General features: G+C 42.0%; 1 protein-coding gene across 4 annotated transcripts; it reads left to right on the top strand.

Moving 5' to 3' along the window:
- Positions 1 to 780: 780 nt before the first annotated feature.
- On the top strand, positions 781 to 25,379 carry ppardb (peroxisome proliferator-activated receptor delta b). 4 transcript variants are annotated; one of them, XM_061805211.1, is made up of 9 exons: positions 781 to 1,208; positions 4,045 to 4,415; positions 4,488 to 4,642; positions 4,725 to 4,863; positions 9,779 to 9,981; positions 12,974 to 13,042; positions 23,159 to 23,365; positions 23,468 to 23,711; positions 23,780 to 25,379. In XM_061805211.1, the coding sequence occupies exons 2-9, from the start codon at positions 4,106 to 4,108 to the stop codon at positions 24,025 to 24,027; spliced, it is 1,575 nt and encodes a 524-aa protein (XP_061661195.1). In that variant the 5' UTR covers positions 781 to 1,208; positions 4,045 to 4,105; the 3' UTR covers positions 24,028 to 25,379. The 4 variants fall into 4 exon arrangements, with proteins under 4 accessions (XP_061661195.1, XP_061661205.1, XP_061661215.1 ...); XM_061805221.1 differs by having other exon boundaries at positions 782 to 1,208; positions 4,491 to 4,642; XM_061805231.1 differs by lacking the exon at positions 12,974 to 13,042 and having other exon boundaries at positions 783 to 1,208.
- The last annotated feature ends 64 nt before the right edge of the window (positions 25,380 to 25,443 follow it).

Here is a 25,443-nt window from a genome sequence, read left to right as displayed (position 1 = left end):
CTAAACTGGTTGCCAGCCAATCACAGGGCACATAGAGACAGACAACAGTCACTCACAACCACACTTCAGGGCAATTTAGAGTCTCCAATTAATGCATGTTTTTGGGATGTGGGAAGTGCCCGGAGAAAACTCACGCAGGCACAGGGAGAACTTGCAAACTCCACACAAGTGGGGGCTGGGATTTGAAACCCGGTCCTCAGAATTGTGAGGCAAATGTTCTACACTTGCCTCACCATGCCACCCCAATTACGCCATGGTAAAATAATTTAAACACCTCCCCTAAACTTCTTGCTTTGCTCCCTTTCCATCTGCTCTCTTGGATATGCAATAAATCAACCTTTCTCCTTATCATCATGTCATTTATCCTGGCTTGTGCCCTCCATAAAGCTGCATTCAATGCTGCCAAGTTCATGGTTAAAAAAAACAAACATACAAAAACATCTTCTGTGATTTTCTTCTCAGTTCATGCATTGAGTTGATAAAAGACATACTAATTCTAGTTTTTAATATTTTTTTGTGCCAAATTACCAAAACGAGTGTTGTAGAAGTGACAGCTAAGTAGAGTACAGAAAAGTAAACAAATGGAATTTGTACGTCGATATTTTGTTGTTCTTTTTTTCAGACAACATAGTTGATATTCTATTTTAGTACATATCACGAGTACTTCGGGCAGCTTTGTTGACAATAAGTAAGATTGTTACAAGTGTTTGCAGGATTGTTATTGTTTTTTCGGGTTGTTGTTTGAGGACGAGGACCTGGCGTGACGTCATGTTAAAGGCGGGATTTACATCCATAGGGGTGTCAATAAAGCAAAAGTGGGGACCAGAAGGAGACAGTCGTAAGGGGATTATCGTGTAACTTGGTTGACACAAACCGGTGAAATGGTTGCACGGCATAGTGTCTATGTACTTAAATTCGCCTTTCGGACTCTGCTTGTCGGATCAACATGGACGCTTTTTAAATGACGAAGAAAGACGGCCCGAGTCGTTGTTGAGTTTTGTGCTAGCCGTGTGACGTTCGCTCACGCAGCTAGTAAATCCTACTCCTGCTGCCCCTGGCGACTTCGAAAAAAACTTGTCAACAGCAAAGGCGATCGATATCCCAAGCACAAATAAGAACTGTTTTGGACGCGCCCATTGTACTGGCCTTACTTGCCACCGTTTGTCGTCGCTCTTACGGCAAGTGAAGCCGCGGCACTTTAAAGAGAGGTAAGTGGTGTTGGCAGGTATACGTTTAAAAGTACCAACGGGAATGTCGGTCAGTCACGCTAACACACTTGCGCCTATCAAGGTTATAAGCTAACTTGCTAAGCTAGCTTGTCGTTCCCATATTCTTCGACGGATTCCCTCAATGCCGCGTAATGTATAGTGTTTGTGTACTTCACTTGAGTGCTCAAATGTAGTTTTCAGTTTTGTAACGCAATAGTTGTGTCTCGATAATGGTCATGTATCGTAATATCACAACCAGATATTTCTTAAAATTCGACAGTGCCACATTCCCACAGTCTATTATGACTTATTGTTTTTAAATATTTTTGAAGGTTACGTTAAATGTGTTTGTTTTGCGAAGAAGCGGTGACGACGTTATAGGTTTAATCCAAGAGGGGGCCTCAGGGCACAAACCAGCCCCCCTTTTTATAAAGACCCCAATCCCACCCGCCCTCCTGCGATTAACACAGTAATTCAGTGTGTACATAGTGCATGCACCATGTCCCTTTGTACACTGTGCACCCTCGCATGAAAGCCAAGCAAACATCAATGCAGGTGGCTCCAGACAGACCTCGAGAGGTTTGAAGATAGCAGAGAACAGAATGAACTTCCCTCCCACGATTTAGCATGTAATTATTTTTTGGGGGGATTAGATGTAATTCGATGTCTTCATTACATTCCTTGACATAATAAATTGTTTACTGGGCCTCATTTAATTCCATCCATCCATTTTCTTTGCCACAAGCCTCATGAGGGCCACGAGTGCTGGAGCCTATCCCAGCTGTCAACGGGCAGGAGGCGGGGTACACCCTGAGCTGGTTCCCAGCCAATTGCAGTGCACATAAAGACAGACAACAGTCACACTCACAATCACACCCAGGGGCAGTTTTGAGTGTCCAATTAATGTTGCATGTTTTTTGGTATGTGGGAGGAAAAAGGGGTGCCCGGAGGGAACCCATGCAGGCATGGGGAGAGTATGCAAAAACTCCACACAGGAGGGATCGAACCCAGGTCCTCAGAACTGTGAGGCCAATGCTTTACCCGTCACCGTGCCGCCCCCTCAGTTAATTTTACGTATCAAAATTTATTATGATCACACTTGGATGAATTAAAACATTACCATAAAATAAATAAACTTTAATATTACAAGAGTAACATTTCCATTTCTGAAGAAAAAAGTACATGATCACACTAAATTCTTTTTTAAAATCTATTGGCATTAACCCTCTTTCTACCAAATAAAATTTTGCAGAGAGAAAAATCTGATACATTCGGGAAATTATACTTTGGATTTAAAATTTTCGATTATATTAAACCTGTTGCAAATTTGCAACCCTTGCCCGGAAAGGGTTAAAGTGTGACCTTAATCTCTTCATTTAAATAATCCTCAAGAAATGGGACATTCTTCCCCTAAGGTTACAACGTTCTATAAAACAAGCTATTCATAAAAAGAAAATACATTTGTAGTCTCGTAAATGCTTCGTTGTTGAAGAAATTACTTAACTCATGGGAAAACTTGAAAATACTTTTTTGCTGTGCAAACTTACTGGGTATCCCTTACACCCTCTGTAAATGTTTAGAATTTACACAACCACTTCCATCACAGTTCATTGGTAGCCAATAGCTTAATCCACTACCAATGTTCTGGATGCCTCCCCTCCTGTCCTTGTCCAAACCTGCCCTATCTTGGCCTGTGTCCTTTCTTCACAGGCTGTAGCACTACTGCCCCATAAAACTCTGAAATTCAAGATGTCATTAGCTTCCTTGACATAATAATTGTTTTCTAGGCCACAGTTAATTCTATCCATCAATTTTCTTTGCCACTTATTCTCACGAGAGTCACAGGAAGTGCTGGAGCCTATCCCAGGTGTCATCGGGCCGGAGGCGGAGTACACCCCGAACTGGTTGCCGGCCAATCGCAGTGCACATAGAGACAAACAGCCGCACTCACAATCACACCTAGGGGCAATTTACTAGGCTTATAATGATATATTTTCCTTGTGTTTAGTTAAAGTTAGTGTCTTTCGTTGTCTTCTTCTCCGATATTATTTAGTTATCTTTCAGTGTCCCTTTTGTTTTTTCTCTCACTCCCTTTTAAAACATCATTCAATTGCAATTTTCAATAATACATCAGTTACAATGAACCACAGTTCTAAAAACTCATCTGTAGCAAATCTAAACTGTTCTTGCACTAAAGAGATCCAGATAAATATATAATATATTTTTTTCCCAGCATAATACACGCACTATCCATTGTTGTTGTCGTCGTGACCATGGTAATAAGTGTATCCAGTTACATTTGATCTGCCCAGTGATTGTTAATGACGTCAAAAGACACGGCTTAAAATAAAATAGCTTTTGTATTCCGATAAACTGTATATGATGCTGACATGGAGAAAACGTAATTTGCGGAGACAGTCAGTGACTTCATGGATTGGATAGACGAATGATGTTGTTAAAGCTGATCAGCCCACTAGTATGAAATGCTAATTATTGGAAGATACCAAACAAACTGATCATATCAGTGTAAAGCCTACTCATAATGTTTTTGATTGGTTTTTGTTATATGTTCATTTTTGCATTCCATAGTTTTAGGTACATACATTTTGTCAGCAACGTTCTGTGTTTGTTTTGTAAGTGTGGGACAACATTACATTGTGTATTGTGATGCAGGAGAATAAGGATTGCAATGTCAAGGACAAATTATTGCCAAATATAACAATTCAGAAAGTAAACTACTGTACTATATGCAATTGGGCTGCTATGGAGAGGTGCATTTTTGTCCTTGATGTGAACAGAGATCTGAAGGTAATCCACTTTATCAATTTTGCAAAAGTTGGCCATGATGGCAACGTGACAGGAGGGGGAGGCCTGCTGAGTGAGCGTCAACAATATCCATGGAGGGCTTAGAGCAAACTGCTCCTGAGCAGCAGCGCAAAAGGGTTAATGGCTACTCCCAGCGAAGTTCACCCCAGGATTCGGCTGATGTTAGGTGGCCAGGGACCCAGGGGGAATCCCAGGGGTCGGATAGCTCTGGGGGCACAAGTGCATCGCAACACACTGACCTGGATGAGTCCAAAGGCCCTGAGAGCGACAGTGAGGTCAAAGAGGAACTGGAGGACATTACGTGTGAGAGAGGTGAACAGGAGACAAGAGAGAGTGTAGATGAAGAAAACAATCACAGCAGTGCAGCAACCAGCTACACCGGTGAGACTTCCCCTCCCTTATGCTCTTGTTACATTTTGAGTAGAAACTGTACTATCGGTGCTTTTCTCAAAGCAGACCTTTCCCACACCTCGTCGCCCTCGCTGTCCGAGCAGCTGCGTCTGGGGCGAGAGGACACTGCAACCTCTGGTATCAACGTGGAGTGTAAGGTCTGTGGGGACAAGGCGTCAGGCTTCCACTATGGCGTACATGCCTGTGAGGGTTGTAAGGTAATCCCGCTTTTATGTGTCTACCTTTCAAAGATCACAAAGAACTCTTGTGTCAGTTTGTTGTTTCCCAACCCCAACTCAGGGCTTTTTCAGACGGACTGTGCGTATGAAATTGGAATATGAGCGCTGTGAGCGTTCCTGCAAGATTCAGAAGAAGAATCGCAACAAGTGCCAATATTGTCGTTTCCAGAAGTGCCTTTCTTTGGGAATGTCTCACGATGGTGAGTGACAAAGATATTTTACTCCATAGGTTACGATGTTATCACTTCAACTTGTCAAAGCCAAATTTCTCAATTGAGGAAAAAAAAATCCATCCATCCATCCATCTTTTACCACTTATCCAAGGTCCAACCGCTCCAATGAACTTCTCAATCTCACACACCAGCTCCGGCTCATACACTGCCAGAGAGGGGACATTCAACTTCCCTTGAACTAGTTTCTGTAGCCGAGGATCAAATCTTAAAAGTCCCCGCCTTTGGCTACCACCAATCTCACACTGCATCCGACCCCTATCGCCCCTCCTTCAGGTGATCAACCGATGGGAAGGTGTACACTTTGTGCTGTGCCAGGCCGGTGTGCCGTGGGTGGAGAAGTGGCCTCCTGGCACTTGCCTTCGAGCCCCACCTCCAACCCTGGCATCGTAGTCAGTTTTTTTTGGTTGTCTTGCTCGCACACACCTTTTCAGATCTTCCCAGAAATCTTTGATGGGATTCAGAGCAGGGCTTTGTGAGGGCCACTCCAAGACATTGACTGTCATCATCTTAACGCCACTCTCTCTCATTATAGAGGCATTTAACAAAATGAAATAATTTTTGTAATCCTGACTGATCCAAAAACGGAGAGGTATAGTCTGATTTGCACTCAAAGCGTGCACAAATGTTCCCAGCATGCTTTGTGACACTACTAAGGATGTAAATAGTGTTTAAAGTGGATGTTTAATGTCAATTATTTCTTCAATAATTTTTGTTTTATTTGATACTTATGCTAATCTGTTTGCTGTGGTGTGATCATTTTAGTTTTGATTTGACACTGTGAGTGTGAACCTGTTGATTAATGACTTGCCTACAATATCAGAGGGAATCTAAGCTTCTTCTGCTTACAAATGTAAAATTGTAGTTGTTCTTCACTGCCTCATCAGCATCATTATATGGTAGCTTTCATGCACACTGAAACACAAGCGAGCATGGATGCTACCAATGTGATGTGGACGTGTTAGGTTGTACTTTATTAGAGTAGTTACACAACAACATTTACAGATTTTGAAACTGCACACAAGGTGCACATTATAAGGTGCCCTATGTATTTAGGAGAGCATTTAAGACTTTTAAGTGCAACTTATCGTTGTGAAAATATGGTGGGGAGTAGGGGGGACAGAAAACCTTTGAGAGCAAAATACACATATGCGGGGCCACGAACGGTGGATGCGAATGGGCAAGGTCAAACTGTAATTTACACTGTATACTATTCCGGATGATGGTTTACAGCAGGGGTGCTCAATGTGTCAATCACCGTGGCAGTTTTGGTCGATCACATTACGGCGTGCCCAAAAACAAAGACATCAGCACGTCATCCATCTCTTCGCTTGATTCAGGTGTGGCCAATACGTTGATCGGACGCACATAAAGGCACATTCTAGCAAGATGGCCTCCTGTTTACGGTCTCTTTTGCTTTCTCCGCGGAGATGCGCATGTCTCCCCTGTCGGTAGATCGCGAGAGGCTCTGCTTGAAAAGTAGATCTTGGGGTAAACAAGTCTGAGCACCCCTGGTTTACAGGGAGAAAATTTACTTGTGATCGGTTTTGCAAACCTGTGAAAACAGAATTAAACTCCTTTTCAAATCGGCCTGTTTATTCTGATTGAGGTGTCTATATGGACCACTTTCATTTGTTTTGGTCTTCTAAACCGATTGTAATCAGAATTGAAGGCTCCACGTAAAACCCCCCTTATGAATACTTGGCCACTCCATGCTTCTTTGCACAAAGATGGCATGCAGGGGTGGGCAAACGACAGCTCGCGGGCCACATCCAGCCCATTGGTCTTTTTAATCCGGCCCGCTGAAGATTTGTACAGAATTAAGGTTTGTGAATGATTGCATTTATTTCATTTGACTTGTAATGACAGGCATTTCAACACTAGGTGGAGCAATAGGCGCAGTGTCTTGATTTTACGGAGCCCGAGCCATTTCCAGTTATCGCTCTTCTTCTACTGGTCAGATCAGAACCCATCTACAAAAATGTCAAAGAAAAGAAAAGTCGACAGTGACTGCTGGGTGTTTAATAAAGAATGGACGCCCAAGTACTTTTTCACTGAAGTCTGGTGCAAGGCTGTATGTCTTATTTGCCAAGAAACCGTTGCAGTTTTAAAAGAGTACAACATCAGCCGTCACTTTACCACCAAGCATTCTAATTACCCCAGCAACCTTTCAACACAAGAACGTACGGCTACCGCTGACAGGTTGTGAGTGAGATTGCAGGCTCAGCAAAGCACCTTTATTTGAGCAATTTCCATCCAAGAAGCAAGCATGAACACAAGTTATTTACTGGCATTCAAACTAGTAAAAGCCAGCAAGCCTTTCTCCGAAGGGGAGTTTCTTAGAGTGCATGATAGAGACAGCAAGTATTTTATGTCCTGAGAGCAAGAACAAATTCGAAAAAATTGGCTTATCACGCAGGTCAGTGACTCACCGTATTGAAGTAATTGACGAACACTTAACTAGCAAGCTAAACAAAAAAGCGGAGTCATTTACATTATATTCTTTGGCATTGGATGAAAGCCATGATATAAAGGACACCGCTCATCTTTTAATTTTTATCAGAGGGATTAATGAGAATTTCGAGATAATGGAGGACTTTCTGGATATGGAATCCCTGAAAGGAAAAACACGTGGAGAGGATTTATTTAACAGCGTGTCAGTGGTCATACAGAAGCACAAGTTACCATGGAGTACGCTCGCCAACGTTAACACAGATGTAACACCAAATCTGACCGGAAAAAATATTGGGATGCTCAAGAGAATTCAGGACAGGGTGAAGGAGGACAACCCTCAGCAGGAGGTAATTTTCCTGCACTGCATAATTCACCAAGAAGCACTGTGTAAATCCGTGTTGCAGCTTGACCACGTAGTGAAGCCGGTTGTGAAACTCATTAACTTTATTTGAGCAAGGGGACTTGCTCAAATAAAGTTAATGAGTTTAATTAATAGTTAATGTTAACTCACCATCGTCGGTTTATTCATTTTCTTCAAGAAACTGATGCTGATCACATGGACTTATTTTACCATTCTAATGTCCGCTGGTTAAGTTTGGGAAAAGTATGTCAACGTGTGTGGGAGCTCAAACAGGATATTATTTCATTTTTGAAGCTACTTGAGAATACTGACAATTTTCCTGAGCTGAATGACACAGATTGGCGTTGTGATTTAGCTTTTACTGTGGACATACTGACACACATGAATGAGCTGAATATAAAGCTACAAAGGAAACACCAGTTTGTTCATGAAGTGCAAGCAAACGTCAGAGCCTTCAAAACCAAGCTGGTTTTATTTTCGAAACAAATGTCAGACAAGTCATTTGCTCATTTCCCCACACTGGCTACGATAAAAGAGGCCCCGCGACATGTGGAAAAAATATAGGAAAACACTGCATGAGGAATTCTGCCGTTGGTTTTTGTGATTTTGGAAAAATTGACAGGGCACTTCAGCTGGTGTCATGTCCCTTGTCACATGACCCGGAAACGGCGCCACAGGAGTTGCAGTTGGAACTGATTGATCTCCAATGTGACATGGTGTTAAAGGACAAGTTCAACTCCCTGAAACTGGATGAGTTTTATGCTTCATTAATTGCAGCCAAGTTTCCAAACATCCAGAAGATGGCACAGAGGATGCTGGTGTTATTTGGCTCTACATATGTGTGTGAACCGACTTTTAGTGTGATGAACACCAACAAAGCACCCCGCAGATCCCAGATGAGTGATGAACACCTCAGATCTGTTCTGAGAAGTGCCACAACAGAAATACCACCAGACTTGGATGCACTGGCTAAAATGGGTGATCAACAACACTGTTCTCATTAAAAAGTATGTTAATACTTGCTTGCTTTTTTCTGTTTATGTTTGATATGTACTGTTGTTAAATGCAGTTTTTTATATGTATTGTATCTTGTGCTGACCCGGACTGTCAGTCAAATTTTAAAAGTCAATGTGGCCCCCAAGCCAAAAAGGTTGCCCACCCCTGATATAGAGCAATCAGATCTATTTTCCATATTTAAATTGGAGATTATGAGTAATTCAATCAGAGCAAAGTTTTTGTACATGTTGCATAACTGTAAGAAAGGCACATATCTAAAATCCCAGAGAGAAAAGACCAAGTACGATAGGAGATTTTGGGTATTTCCAACCAAAATTTTCACACAAGCCAACAGAAAGAAATTGAAAAGAGAAAGATTTGAATGAAATTGTGATGGAACAGAACCTTTAAAATTATTAAGTGATAAGCACTTGGCATTTGGCCTGTCAGGGACTAGGTAGCTATTGGCTCGCACAAAAAGCAAATGCAGCAGTCTGCATTGTCAGGCATTGCTTCTTTTTCAAATATAACAGATAGACATAACACAGCACACCTGTTGTTGACAAATCAAATCAATCATTTTAAGAAAATGCTGCTTGATGAGCTGAGTCCTGTCGAGCCATTGGCAGGGAATCAAAACAGGAAGTACAATTCTACCAAAAGAGACCAACGTGCTAAAACATGGCTTCACAGAAGCAGTCACCCACATGATTACTTTTCATCTCCAAGTATCATGACACTCAAACCCTGTATAAGAGCACTTCTTTCATGCTGTCTTCCTGTGGATATTCTTTTTCTTTCCACCAATCAGAAGGGTGTCGTGAAAACCCAAAGATAAAAATGATACTCAATATTTTTTTCTTGTATTAGACAATTTATTTTACACTTAATTGTGCCTCTTTTTGAGGCATTCCAATGCCTGGTCTCCTACCTGCTGAACTTCATTGAACACCAGCATAGACACCAACCTCATACGCACTTTATGTATGTCTGAGTATTGATGTTAAGATTCACCCATGTTTCCGTTAAAAATGTCAGTATAGTAAAAATAATGTATGTTTTGTGTTTGCTCAGCAATCCGATATGGCCGAATGCCTGAGGCAGAGAGGAAGAAGCTGGTGGCAGGCCTGCTTGCAGAAGAGCTACACATCGCCAAACCAGGTGGCTCCGACTTGAAGACTTTGGCCAAGCAAGTCAACACAGCCTACTTGAAGAATCTCAGTATGACCAAGAAGAGGGCTCGCAGCATCTTGATGGGCAAGACCAGCAGCACCTCAGTAATGCAGTTTTTCTAACTACTGACCAGACATTTTATTTTATATAGTGATACCTTGAAGCTGGACCAGAATCCTTTTTATGATGCTGGTCTAACTTTAATTTGGGCATATTCCAAAATGAAATTTCGCACTTAAGTCAATTATATTTGGAATGTAGTACAAATGTCTGAAGTTGCTAGGGCTGTGGATCTGTCTGATAGAAGGCGATTTGATATTTATGCCAATTTATGGAATGCGATGCGCTTCGTAGAAGGTGTTAAGGTAGAAGGTGAAGTTAATTTTGATTTAAGTTGATTAATTACTGCGCAATTTGGCTATTTTTCATATAAAAATCCGAATTATGTCTACAGTTTTTTTTTTCCCCTAATTTATTTATTTATTTATTTATTTATTTATTTTGGGGGGGGGTGTTGTGAATCCTGTCCAAGTCTCACACAAGTCTCAAGTCACACAAGTCTGTCACAAATTCATTGTGCTTTTTGATGTAAATGCAACACGGGGAAGGACGGTGGAGCAGAGTGTTGGCCTCACAGTTCTAAGGACCAGGCTTCAAATCCCGAATCTGCCCCTCCACTCCGTGTTGAGTTTTCATGTTCTCTCCGTGACTGCATGGGTTTTACCCAGACACTCCGGTTTCCTCTCACATCCCAAAAACATGCATAAATTGGAGACTCTAAATTGCCCTTAGGTGTGAATGTGAATGTGAGTGTGACTGTTGTCTGTCTCCATGTGCCCTGCGATTGGCTGGCAACCAGTTCAGGGTGTCAAAATCAAAATGTGTTTTTCAATTCAACCCCCCCCTCCGCTACGTTTTTGGGTCACTAACTCTTGCTTGGTCATTTATTGATTTTGTTTGTCCATTGCAAGCCGAAATTTAAGTTACCAGTGAGGTGAATATATGTCGCTGGAGTAAAGTAGAAAAATCGAGCAATTATGATTATGTAATGCCCTCACACACGAGCGAGGAGAGCCAAAGCCGCGACTGCACTTTCAATTGTTTATTGGATGAAACGGTGATAAACACATGCGAGACCACTTACAAGGAGTTGCTGTAGCTACACCTGCTATTTTTCTTTTTTAAAACTATTTTTAGGGCCGTGAAATGATTAATTGCATTTCTATAATAGAAGTAAAAGAGTGAGACTTTGTGTGAAGCAATTCCTAGATATATCCGTCCATCCATCCATCCATCCATTTTTCAAGCCACATCCTCACAAGGGTGCCTTAAAATATATCATATGTATTGTTTAGCCAGCGTGGTGGATGACATGGTTAAGAGCCTCTACCTCACAGTTATGAGGACCGGGGTTCGAAGCCCAGCCCTGCCTGTATGGAGCTTGCATGTTCTCCCCGTGCCTATGTGGGTTTTCTCCAGGCACCGCTTTCCTGCTTCATCCCCAAAACATGCTTGGTAGGTTAATTGAAGACTAAATGGTAGGTCTGAATGTAAGTGGGAATGGTTGTTGGTTCATATATGCCCTTCGATTGGCTGGCAACCAGTTCACGGTATACCCCGCCTCCTACCTATAGATAGCTAGGATAGGGTCCAGCACTCCCGTGACCCTCGTGAGGATAAACACAGTAGAAAATGGATGGATGTGTTTTTAAAGTGTATGTCATGTCAATTTTCAAGCACAAGCTATGTTATCTAGATGAAAATATATGTTCAACTGTACCAAAAAATGCACATCTTGTTCGATGTTTTTACCGAAAAATAAGAGTATTTATGAATCAAACTTTGACCTAGTTTTCTATACCTGGAAAAACGCCTCCTTTCGTGTGGCTTGCCTCTGACGTCACAGCGAGGAGACCGGCTGTTGGGTGACGAGCATTTAGTCGTAGCATTGCCCATTGACGTCAAAGAAAAACCCATTAATTTTGAGAATTCCTCAGTGATTGTAAGCTCAGAACAATTGTAAAAATGTTGAAGATGTGTGTGTGGTTCAGTTTTATAGCAATTCGAATTATTCAGGTCGCAGTTTACATTATTTTCCCAAAGACCCAAGTCTCAGAAGATGGTGGGTCAGGTTTGTGCAAATGAAGAGAGCTAAATTTTCCAAACCCTGTCAGCAGTCTGTCATATCCAGTGAACATTTCATCCCGGATTTTTTTTTACTGGTGGACTCAAGTCTGAGATGACTTTTAAATGTAAAAGATGTTACACCTGGATCAGTGCCTCCCATATAGCCAGTTGGGACACCTGAACAGATCGGTGTTGCTAAAGGGACCAAACGCGAACTTGGATCAGCTGCTGAACCTGGATACGGTTCGACAAGCTCCGCTCCCCGACAGAAAGTACCAAAACTACGAAAAGCTTTTGTTAAAAGACAAGTTGCAGAGGTATGTTGATGATCTTTTTATTTCCTGAAAACTTTGAACACAGTTGACATGGTTGAATGAAAGCAGCATATGTCGTTCTTGGCGAACAGCAAATCATTTGACCATTCTCAACTAGAAAAACAGGATAATATTGTCTACAACGGTGGTACAGCTGGAAAGCGTTGGCCTCGCAGTGCTGAGGACCCGGGTGTAATCCCAGTTTTCCCTGCGTGGAGTTTGCATGTTCTCCCCGTGCCTGCGTGGGTTTTCTTCGGGCACTCCGGTTTCCTCCCACATCCCAAAAACATGCAACATTAATTGGACACAATTGCCCCTAGGTGTGCTTGTATGTGCGGCTGTTTGTCTCTTTGTCCCCTGCGATTGGCTGGCAAGCAGTTCAGTGTGTACCCTGCCTCCTGCCCCTTGAAAGCTGGGATAGGCTCCAGCACTCCGTGACCCTTGTGTTGATAAGCGGCAAAGGAAATGGATGGATGGACTACATAGCATTAAAACAAGAAATTATTACATACTAGTCACTCACAGAATAGGAGACCTGTTTTCAACTTATCAAAAATAATTTGTTCGCCATGAAATAGAATAAATTCTGTGCTTTATCTATACATTTTTTTCTCTTTTATAAACTTTGAACCTTATTTTTCTATATTAATTACAGATGTTGCAGGAAGCATCTTCTGCACAAGAGATTGACATCAAACCAGCAGATGCTGAATCTCCATCTTTGGTACATTCCAAAAGTTGCCAGACTGATGAAGTGCCAGTTCATAAGAAAGGAACACATATCTTTCCAACAGCAGAGAGAATCTTTTTCTTCTTTTTGTTTCGCCTTGTCCCGTTAGGGCTCGCGACAGCATGTCATATTTTTTCCATCTAAGCCTATCTCGTGCATCCTCCTCTCGAACACCCACAGTCCTCATGTCCTCCCTCACAACATCCATCGACCTTTTCTTTGGTCTTCCTCTCACTCTTTTGCCTGGCAGCTCCATCCTCAGCACCCTTCTACCAACATACTCACTCTCTCGCCTCTGAACATGTCCAAACCATCGAAGTCTGTTATCTCTAACCTTGTCTCCAAAACATCCAACATTGGGTGTCCCTCTAATGAGCTGATTTCTAATACTATCCAACCTGTATATTCTGTTTTACTTAGGCTAATCCTCATTCCTCTCCTTTCCAGTGCGTACCTCAATCTTTCTAACTGTTCCTCCGCCTGTTCCCTGCTTTCACTGCAGATCACTATCTGCGAACATCATGGTCCAAGGGGAATCCAGTCTAACCTCGTCTGTTAGCCTATCCATTACTAGCGCAAACAGGAAGAGGCGAAGCGCGGAACCCTGATGCAGTCCCACCTCCACCTTAAATTCTTCTGACACACCAATGGCACATCTCACCGCTATTCTGCTGCATATCCTGTACTATTCTAACATATTTCTCCGCCACACCAGACTTGCGCATGCAGTACCACAGTTCCTCTCTTGGTACTCTGTCATAGGCTTTCTCTAGGTTTTACAAAGATACAATGTCGCTCCTTCTGACCTTCTCTGTACTTTTCCACAAGCATACTCAAGGCAAATAGTGCATCTGTGGTACTCTTTCTAGGCATGAAACCATTCCGTTGCTCACAGATACTTACTTCTGTCCTGAGTCTAGCCTCCACTACTTTCCCATAACTTCTTTGGGTGTCTCATCTTCTTTATTCCTCTGTAGTTTCCACAGTTCTGAACAGCACCTTTTTTCTTAAAAATGGGGAGAAGCACACTTTTCCTCCATTCGTCAGGCATCTTCTCGCCCGCGAGTATTCTATTGAATAAGTTGGTCAAAAACCCCACAGCCTACTCATCAAATTCCTTCGATACCTCCACTGGTATGTCATCGGAGCCAACTGTCTTTTCATTTTTCATTCTGTTCATTGCCTTTCTAACTTCTACCTTACTAATCAATGCCACGTGCCGGTCATTCACACTTGCCTCTTCTAGGCTACATTTTGTCCCATTTTCTTCATTCATTAACTTCTCAAAGTAGTTTTCCATCTACTTAGCACACTACTGGCACCAGTCAACATATTTCCATCGCTATCCTTAATCACCTTTACTTGCTGCACATCCATCCCATCTCTGTTCCTCTGTGTGGCCAACCTGTAGAGCTCCTTTTCTCCTTTCGTATCCAACCTGGAGTACATGTCGTCATTTCCCTCTTGTTTAGCCTTCGCCACCTCTACCTTTGCCCTACGACGCATCTCAATGTATTCCTTACGGCTCTCCTCAGTCCTCTGTGTCCCACTACTTCTTAGCTAATCTCTTACCTTAGCAACGTATTTCATTCTCAGGTTAGCTCAAGTTGCTCATATTGAAAAACCAAGTAAGCATTCAGTGAAAATATTGACAAACATATTTATACACAATGTAAGCATACAGTTCAATAAAAATGCAATGATTTTTGTTCTGTGGTGTATGTTTATTTTTTAAACATATACAGTGAAGAAAATGGGTATTTGAACACTGTGATATATTGGAAGTTCTTCCATTTAGAAATCATGGAGGGGTCTGAAATTTTCATCGTAGGTGCATGTCCACTGTGAGAGAGAGATAATCTAAAAAGAAAAATCCAGAAATCACAGCGTATAATTTATTTTAACAGTTGTGTGATACAGCTGCAAATAAGTATTTAAACACCTGAGAAAACCAATGTTAATATTTGGTACAGTAGGCTTTGTTTGAAATTACAGAGGTCAAACGTTTCCTGTGGTTGTTCACCAGGTTTGCACACACTGCAGGAGGGATTTTGGCCCACTCCTCCACACTGATCTTCTCTAGATCAGACAGGTTTCTGGGCTGTCGCTAAGAAACAGAGTTTCCGGTCCCTCCAAAGATTTTCTCTTGGATTTAGGTCTGGAGACTGGCTGGGTCACGCCAGAACCTTGATATGCTTCTTACAGAGCCACTCCTTGGTTTTCCTGGCTGTGTGCTTCGGGTCATTGTCATGTTGAAAGACCCAGCCACAACCCAGTTTCAATCCTCTGACTGAGGCAAAGAGGTTCCCCAAAATCTCACAATACATGGCCGCGATCATCCCCTCCTTAATACACTGCAGTCATTCTGTTCTATGTGGAGAAAAACACCCCCCAAAGCATGATGCTACCACCCCCATGCTTCAGAGTAGGGATGGCGTTCTTTGGATGGAACTCATCCTTCGTCTTCCTCCAAACACGGTGAGTGGAATTATGACCAAAAACTTCCATTTTGGCCTCATCTGACCATAAAACCTTCTCCCATGACTCCTCTATCGTCGAAATGGTCATTGGCAAACTTAAGACGGGTCTTGACATGTGCTGGTTTAAGCAGGGGAACATTCCATGCCATGCATGATTTCAAACCATGACGTCATAGTGTATTACCAACAGTCACCTTGGAAACGGTGGTCCCAGCTCATTTCAGGTCCTTGACCAAGTCCCGTCATGTAGTCCTTGGCTGATTCCTCATCTTTTTAAGGATCATTGAGACCCCACGAGGTGATATCTTCCATGGGGCTCCACTCCGATCGAGATAGACTGTCATGTTTAGCTTCTTCCATTTTCTAATGATTGCTCCAACAGTGGACCTTTTTTCACCAAGGTGCTTGGCAATTTCTCCGGAGCCCTCTCCAGCCGTGTGGAGTTTTATAATTTTGTCTCTGGTGTCTTTGGACAGCTCTTTGGTCTTGGCCATGTTACAAGTTTGATTCTTACTGATTGTATGGGGTGGACAGGTGTCTTTATGCAGCTAACGACCTCACACAGGTGCATCTGATTCAGGACAATACATGGAGTGGAGGTGGACTTTTAAGGCGTACTAACAGGTCTTTGAGGGTCAGAATTCGAGCTGATAGGTGTTGAAATACTTATTTGCAGCTGTGTCTTACAAATAAATCATGAAAAAAAATCATACTTTGTGGTTTCTGGATTATATCTCTCTCATGGTGGACATGCACCTACGATGAAAAGTTCAGAGCCCTCCATGATTTCCAAGTGGGAGAACTTACATACAGCTGGGTGTTCAAATACTTATTTTCTTCACTGTACATCGTTTAGACAATGACAAAACCAAAAAATTCAGAATGTAGACAATTTAAATCTTGTGTACTATTGGCCATCTGTCACAAATTTAGACCCACACCAGGATGGAAGTGGCACACGTTTTTTCTTCCTGTAATTCCCCAACACCATCTCGCAAGCAGCCACAAGCAAATAGACCTGAAAAAAAAATTATTAATTTTAAAAATATCTCTTCACTCTTCAAAATCTAGTCACTGCCAACACTGTTGCCTGAATTGGACATCAGCAACCTGAAATACTCATGAGTTCAGACAGCTGGCAATAAATCTAGATAATCTGCCATTGTCTGGTGAATACACAACCTTGTGAAAGTATTCGGCCCCCTTGAACCTTTCAACCTTTGACCACATTTCAGACTTCAAGCATAAAGATAGAAATGTAAAAGTTTTGCAGTAGTATGGAGCATTTACATGCACACCTGTGGTTATAATAAAAAAACATTTGAAATTCTATTCACATTCACAAACGTCTACAGTTCAAAGACCCGTGTGAGTCCAGTAAAGAAACCATCCTCCCCATCTACATTTCTATTTTAAGCATTTAGTGCCCAAACAAAACCACAAGATACCGGTTTACAGCTTTCAGTATAAAGTTTAGCAATTTTGCTCACAACATCTTGGGAAAATTGTAACTAAAATGCGAGGGACGGTTCTGGGTACTGTCTGGTTATGGCATCAGTTTACCACATGAAATTATATTTATGGTGAAGTAACTTATGATCAGCAATTGCTCTCGAATTAACCTGAGAACTTTTTAAATGGATTTTGTTCGTTAATATTCTTATTTGTCAAAATATACCAACTTAGACTAAGTACATGGCGTTTGCATTTAAAACAAGACCGAAAACTTCATATATTCATTCAGGATAGCAAAACCATTTCTATTTATCGTTTTAGAGTAATTGCTTGTTTTTTTGTGGTTAATTGGTACCAGAACCACCCGCGAAAAGTGAAAAACCGAGAAGTAGCGGGGGATGTATGTTAATGTAAGTACCAGAATGTTTAAAATATATAAACAGTATTTGTACTTTGCGAATTTGAAACAAAAATGGGTATTTATTTAAATCTTTGATTATAAAACCTTATAAATATAATATATACAGTATTATAAAACACTTTCTGTATTATATTACTGTATCGATACCATTCATCACTCTGAGACTTCTGCTGGAGCTGCCGTGTGGGTACCAGAATGTTTAATCAACAGTACAGCATTTATACTATTCCCACTTGAGATAAAAACTACAACAACTACAAGTGTCTAGTTCAACAATAACAATAAAATAACATTTTTATCGCACTTCAGAAAGTCACAAACAAATGAAACGCCTGATGTCTTCTTGCCCCACACCAAATGCTCGCTGTCACATCACTGCCGTTCTGCTGGGGCTGCCATGCAAAGACCACAATGTTTATTCAACAGCACAGCATTTATACATTGCCCACTTGAGACAAAAATTACAACACTACAAGTTTTTAGTTAAACAATAACAATGAAATAAAATTTTTATTGGAGTACAGAAAGTCACAAACAAATGTATTTTAGTGTCGCGCAAAATGTCCGTGGCGCATTATCGTGACGTCACATCTGGGATACCGCTGTTACATCACTTCCAATTGACCCCTCCGTACAGGGCACTTAACCACGCCGCCTGAAGTGATGTCACGTCACGTGCGCTCACGTAAGACAAACAGTAAAAATGGCAAATACAATACAATACATTCTGAACTGAGACAGACTCTATGCTTCTGATTTCATTCAAATCAACGATATATTATAGATTCTAAATACAATACATTCTTAACTGAGAGAGACGCCATGCTTCTGATTTCATTCAATCATTCAGACGTAGCAATGTTATGCTAGCGGAGAACGTCTCATTCATTTATACGAGACGTGTATTAAAAATCAAATATAGGGCATATCTTCGTGCAAACACATTCTGGTTAAGCTTCGGCCGCAAGCCAGCAAGAAATCAATACGTTTGTGCAGTCCGATCATCGCTAAATATCGCTCAACAAAGAATAAGTGTGTCAATCGTTCACACGTAGCAGTGTTATGCTAGCGGAGAACGTCTCATTCATTTATACGAGACGTGTATTAAAAATCAAATTTAGGGCATATCTTTGTGCAAACACCATCTGGTTAAGCTTCTGGCCGCGAGCCAGCAAGAAATCAATACGTTTGTGCAGTCTGATCATCGCTAAATATCGCTCAACAAAGAATAAGTGTGTCAATCGTTCACACGTAGCAGTGTTATGCTAGCGGAGAACGTCTCATTCATTTATACGAGACGTGTATTAAAAATCAAATTTAGGGCATATCTTTGTGCAAACACCATCTGGTTAAGCTTCTGGCCGCGAGCCAGCAAGAAATCAATACGTTTGTGCAGTCTGATCATCGCTAAATATCGCTCAACAAAGAATAAGTGTGTCAATCGTTCACACGCAGCAGTGTTATGCTAGCGAAGAACTTCGAATTCATTTATACGAGGCATGTATTGAAAATCAAATATGGGGCATATCTTCGTGCAAACACCGTCTGGTTAAGCTTCTGGCCGCGAGCCAGCAAGAAATCAATACGTTTGTGCAGTCCGATCATCGCTAAATATCGCTCAACAAAGAATAAGTGTGTCAATCGTTCACACATAGCAGTGTTATCCTAGCGGAGAACGTCTCATTCATTTATACGAGACGTGTATTAAAAATCAAATTTAAGGCATATCTTCGTGCAAACACAGTCTGGTTAAGCTTCTGGCCGCAAGCCAGCAAGAAATCAATACATTTGTGCAGTCCGATCATCGCTAAATATCGCTCAACAAAGAATAAGTGTCAATCGTTCACACGCACCAGTGTTATGCTAGCAAAGAACTTCGAATTCATTTATACGAGATGTGTTGAAAATCAAATATAGGGCATACCTTCGTGCAAACATATGTGTTCCGGTTGATATTAGATGGATTTAGTTGATGATGCGGTCTTCCACAAAGTTTGATCCATCGAAGGCATTTTTCGTACTGGGTCTTCGGTTTTGGAAAGGGTACAAATCGAACTCCACTAACTAGCCTTTCAGGATACCTGTGGTCACTATTATAATGTCGGTGACTACACCTCTTAACCATATTTTTTGTTAAATAACCCAAATACGCGATAAAACGCTAACTAACCCTATACTGGACCATGCAATGTTGTCTGAGAAAATGGCGGGAGCAAAAACTGGCTTTGGTCTATGCAGATCTCTGGCCTCTGTTTGGTCAGTGACGCAGATTGCGCAATATCCACGGAGGGGTCAATTCACCAGTTTGGCGCCCCCTCCTCCAACCAAACGGCAGTTAATGTATGCAGATTAAGCATAACAAAAGAGCATTAAAAGCAAAACAGAGTGTAACTCCAGTTCAGTCAGTCCGGACAAGTTGCTCTTTTTCACAGGCCTTTATTAGCACGTCAACAAACTTGGAAAAAAAAATAAAAACACTATGCACTGAATCCGCGATAGGTGATCTGCAAAGTAGAGAGGGATTACTGTATAGCTATATAGAAAAAACAACTTCGCAAATTCTTACCAGTCAGTGTTTCCAAAACGAGCATGTCGTCCTCACTGAATCTGACTGCGAGCCGACTGCTAGCGCAGCACCTTCATCACCAGCTATTTCGTCTGCATTTGAACGTGATCTAACTGGCTCAAATTGATAGCCTTTCATGCCTTTATAAAGCTCGTATTGTTCAGTCTTCATCTTCAGAATCATGTTCATCACTCGAATTACCGCGAAATACATAGTCGTTCTCATGTTGGAATTGAACAGGAGCCATGTTTATCTCAACTTCTGACGTCACGTCCCTTCTCTGGTTTTTCCGCTGTGTGCTCGTGTATTTCTGGTGCAATTGTGACTTGCATCTTGCTAGCTATGCATGCACCCTAAAAATGCAACTTTGATTATCTGCTGGCATGGCTGCTTTAAAGCCCAAGTGTCATCCCAATAAACATTCTAAAATAGATATTGTAATGAAAAATACATATAACATCATTCACTTCAATGTCTATACAAAAAAAATAAATGTGACCGGAGAGCGCGTCATCCATGCGCAAAGTTACAGAAGTGTCATTCTACGATACCCAAGTGGTCGCCATGTTGGCTGCATCCTCCGTCCGTGACGTCACTCGGACATTCGCCAATGAAAACACGCGGTGCACCCTAACTATGGGAGACAAACGCACCCCTTCTGACACGGGAGCTCTTTTCGAAAAGGAGAACACCACACAACCGAGTGAAGTTACCGGGGCAATATTACACTATTGTTTCGAGCCCTCTGGGAAATATTACACTATTGTTTCAAGCCATATTCAGATGACATCACGGCCAAACCGCATCCCCGTCCGCCATTGCGGCTCATCGCAGCCGGCCGGTGTGGCTTATGATGGAGCCGAGCCGTACTGCTTTAGGGGTTTATAGACGCCGCAGTACGCGATGAACAACACACCCGAGCCGGGGCGCTTTCCTGCGCGCACGCAGCTGAGTGAGGCATTCTCGGCTGGGTTCTTCAGAGCCGCCCACGTCCGCAAAGCCCGACGCGCAGCCTTTGCAGAAGCTGTGACCGCCGAACGCGGCGCCTCAGCCGGTATGGCTGATTTTCGGCGCCGTGGTGGCATATAATTGAGCCGAGCCGTGCTGCTTTTAGGGGGTTGTTCATAGCCGCCGCAGTACGCAATAAAGACCGTCGAGCCGGGGCACTTTACTGCGCGCATGTGGGTGAGTGATTCGCCGCTGTCCTCACAGCAGTGAGACGCCGTCCGACACGCACATGGACATATTTCATACACGGATCTTTTGTTACGTTATGAGAGACTGATTACGTGGTCCGCCCCAAACTATTATTTTTTTAGTAGCTGTATACACACCTACCTGTTATATGGAACCCACGAAGCTCTCGTCCTCTGCACCCGTGCAATCCATTTTCACAACAAACAGGGTCTCTTATAAACTTTTGAAGGGTAAATCCATTCTCCTGAGTGTTCAAGCAATGTCCAGCAATGCAACGAGCCGGCATTTTGGCTAACACGAAGGAATGACGAGCTACCTTCCCTTAGGTAAAACTAATGGAAGCAAACGAGTCCACTTGGGGACGCCTCTGTCCTTCACGTCACTTCCTGCTTCTTCTCGAAAACAAATGCCTCAAGAGGATTTTTATGGCGGGAATTACAAAAAGCTGTACACGTCAAATCACGTTTTGTGGTGGGGGAAAAAAAAAAACGCATGGGCCCATATTGGCTGCTGTTTTTTCATTAATAACATACTAGAAATCATCCATTTCATAACAGTAGCCCTTTAAAGTGTTTTGTCAGCGACCGTTGGTGTGCACATCAGAGAAGAAGGCATAGATCAAAGAGTGGGAGCGTGGGGTTCTTCCGCCTTGACAAGCCAGTTTTAGACTGTCGCTTAGCATTGGCATAGCCGTTTTGAGTGTGAGATTGACAGGTTGTTAAAAAGCCTCACGACAACCTGGTGGGATATATTCCAGGCACTGGATGCTTCAAGCCAACATATTTTCACGGCTCAAATGTAGCTGTGTATAAAGCACAGTCCCATTGATTTTTTTTTTTTTTTTTTTTTTTTTTTTTTTTTTTTTTTCCAGTTCACAGAAGTGGTACAGTATTTTTTGATTATGAGATTGCAGCCTTGTCATTCAATTTTGACTGGGTTGTTAGTGACATTGTGGTGCATTGAATTTTCAAGCTACACTAGTACGTCTTCGTATAAAATTAATCCGTTCTGGAAGTCGTTTCATCACATGAATTTTTCGTAAGTATTAGTGCATTTGACATGTAAATAGTGTAATCCGTTCCAAGCCCCCCAACCCTGCAAAAATAAGCATTCAAAGTACATAATGTAAAGAATAATTTAAAAATGATGTTCATTTACCTTTGGCATTGGGTGACTTTGCAAAGAGAAGGGTGAGTGACAAGCAAAAGGACGAGGAAGCAAACCTTGACAGCCAAGAGATAAAATGCGTACGAACGTACGTACACATACAATTGAATTCCACTAAAGTTTCTTTGGGCCCATGATGAAGATGAATAAACTTGCAAAAAACACAAACGAAAAAGTTGTATGTTTCCAATGTGTGTTAGCTTGTGTGACAGTGCTAGCGTGATACAGTGGCAATCGAGTGTCCAAGGGAATCAAAAAGCATCATAGGTAAAGAATAACATTGCTCCTAGCCAGTGGGATGCCAGGAAAGATGGTCTGGCGATAGCCAATGGGAGAGCAGTTCTATCGCGTCACACAAACCAAGATACAGGATGTTTACATTCGATGGAATTTGTGGGGTCCAGCGCCCATTTTTTTCCGTCATAACTACAGACAATATTTTTCCGAGGAGCCGTTTCGTAACCTGAATTTTTTGGTCACTTGAGACATTCACAAGTTAGAGGTACAGGGACTTTCATTTATGATTTATCTATGGGAAAAATTTATTCAATATCTGAGTGAATTACGTTTTGAGCTAGATCATGGAACATTATTTACAGTACTGGTAATTTTTTAAGTAACTTTTTAATTGTCGTCCAAGCATTAGCAGAAGTTAAATAGCCTGATAATTTAGGAACAATAAACACTCTTTAAGACCTGGAATTACTAGCCAATGTAATTAGATATATTTTTCCACCCACCAATTTGGTAGAATTCCAAACCTTGGATCTTCAAGGTACTGCTGCCTCTTGAGTGTCTTGACATTTCTCTTCTTTTGCCATCAGCCATTTGTGATATATGACGTGGACACACTGTGGAAGGCTGAAAGTGGTTTGGTGTGGAGCCAGTTGTTGCCTGGTGCTCCCCTGACCAAGGAGATCGGGGTGCATGTGTTCTACCGGTGCCAGTGCACCACGGTGGAGACGGTGCGCGAGCTCACAGAGTTTGCCAAAAGCATTCCGGGGTTTGTTGACCTCTTCCTGAATGACCAGGTTAGTTGCTACTTCATGTTATGACGGTTGGTGATGTCGCTGTAGAAGAAGGACATCTGTGTGCGTCTGTGCATATGTGTGTGTTTGTTTCCATTGCTGTAGGTGACATTGCTGAAGTACGGTGTGCATGAGGCTATTTTTGCGATGTTGCCATCACTCATGAACAAAGATGGTCTCCTGGTGGCCAACGGGAAAGGCTTTGTGACCAGAGAATTCCTGCGTAGCCTAAGAAAGCCTTTCAGTGAGATCATGGAACCCAAGTTTGAGTTTGCAATAAAGTTCAATGCTCTTGAGCTGGACGACAGTGACCTGGCCCTCTTCGTAGCTGCCATCATCCTTTGTGGAGGTGTGAAGGAAATGTCTTTGTTCTTCTGTGTGCTTGGGCAACTGTGACTGACGCTCATATCTCTCCAGATCGCCCCGGTTTGATGAATGTGAAGCAGGTGGAGCAGAGCCAGGACAACATCTTGCAGGCCTTGGACCTCCACCTGCAGGCGAACCACTCAGACTCAGTGTACCTCTTCCCTAAGCTGCTGCAGAAGATGGCTGACCTCCGCCAACTGGTCACAGAGAATGCTCAACTTGTGCAGAAGATCAAAAAGACAGAGTCTGAGACTTCGCTCCATCCTCTTCTGCAAGAAATCTACAAAGACATGTATTGAGCTGCTCTGAACAATACTGTTACAGACTGAATACACACTTATCAGAACAATACTGTTCAATCAAACACTGTTCCACTTGTGGTCATGGTTGTCTAACAGCATACAAATTTGTAACGTGTGCATCTGGAATAGGTCTCCTCCCTTTCCCACAAAGGTCACATCATATAAGGAAATGCTATGTTTTCTTACCAAAGCTGCTCCCTGCTTTCCAGGGGAAACATTTCTTATTACTTTTTCACATATGCGGTGCTGCGAAGAAGAGCCATCGGTTTGGGCATGGTGCATTCTGAGGATCATTCTGTGTTTAGGGAGTGATTGGACAGAGCTGACGGCTCGCAGGTCGTTTTTGTTTACATCCTTGTCTTCAATTATTGACCTCCAACTTCACCATTTAGCTATGTGGACCCCAATTCGGCTCAGTTGCATGTGCAATAGCATATGAATTAGTCAGGCAATGCTGAGACCCAAGTCATTTAGACATGCAATACAAATATCACTGGAGTTGGGCAGAATCCTCACATCGCCAAAACATTTCAGGAAAACAAAAGGATAGCATATTTGTTGAGCTCTTTAAATTGTGTAATCAAAGACAGAAAAAGTAGCATTTCAAATTGGTCTGTAAATTGTAAAGGCAACAGACCACACCGGGACTGACCAATTGTATCAATTTATGACAAAATATAGAGATGACCAAATTTGAACATAGGTTTCTGCTCGACAGAGACGATATGGTTACTACTCGCTCAAGGCACAAAGGACACATCCTTATGTTTAGATTTGAAACATTTTTTATTCTTTCTTGCAATTATGTCTATCTGTAATTGTTGATTATATTTGTAAAACATGAAATTCACCCCATATATATTGGACTGACTATATTTGTTATTTCTTGCCTTCCAATTTGGTTTACCAAATATATCGTCAACAAGTACTGTATAACTTTTCCTTCCACACTGGGACATTCACATAATGTTATGCAACCAGTCCAGCAGGCCTTTTCCACAAACTTTAATCTTGCACAAGTAGGTCTTTTTTTAAGCCTTTTTGGAATGTTTCTTGTTTTCTTTCTTTTAGTTCACCCTCATCTGGTCTACCTCTGTTGTATGACATTATTCCACTGTCTAGTCGCAGCACTTGCCTTATTTGCCTTAATTTCTTAATGAGTACAAGATTTTTCAAGTTCTCCAACACGTGTGATTAAAAAGCCAGGGAAAAAAGTCCACCAAAAGTAATTGTGATCTACCTCTGCCTGTCTACAATGTGCCAAATATGTTCAGCAAATGACTTGAAATAATAGTAATATGTAACCAGAGGAATATCTCGTTCATAAACCTCTAGAAATGTTTTCCCTCATGCATTATTATTATTAAATGATTGATGGGTGTCGAAATGGGATTGGTGGGGTTGGGGGCGAGG

The sequence above is a fragment of the Syngnathoides biaculeatus genome, chromosome 2, assembly GCF_019802595.1.
Source record: "Syngnathoides biaculeatus isolate LvHL_M chromosome 2, ASM1980259v1, whole genome shotgun sequence".
In the NCBI taxonomy this organism is placed as follows: domain Eukaryota; kingdom Metazoa; phylum Chordata; class Actinopteri; order Syngnathiformes; family Syngnathidae; genus Syngnathoides; species Syngnathoides biaculeatus.
The sequence above is the reverse complement of the archived record's forward strand: the minus strand, read 5'-3'. Positions and strand labels throughout refer to the sequence as shown.

Bases quoted from the DNA above. Each gene is read 5' to 3' on its own strand.
- ppardb (XM_061805211.1), top strand. From the start codon at position 4,106: ATGGAGGGCTTAGAGCAAACTGCTCCTGAGCAGCAGCGCAAAAGGGTT. The intron at 4,864-9,778 runs GTGAGTGACAAA...GTGTTTGCTCAG, and splicing joins TTTGGGAATGTCTCACGATG to CAATCCGATATGGCCGAATG. The intron at 13,043-23,158 runs GTACATTCCAAA...TTTTGCCATCAG, and splicing joins ATGCTGAATCTCCATCTTTG to CCATTTGTGATATATGACGT.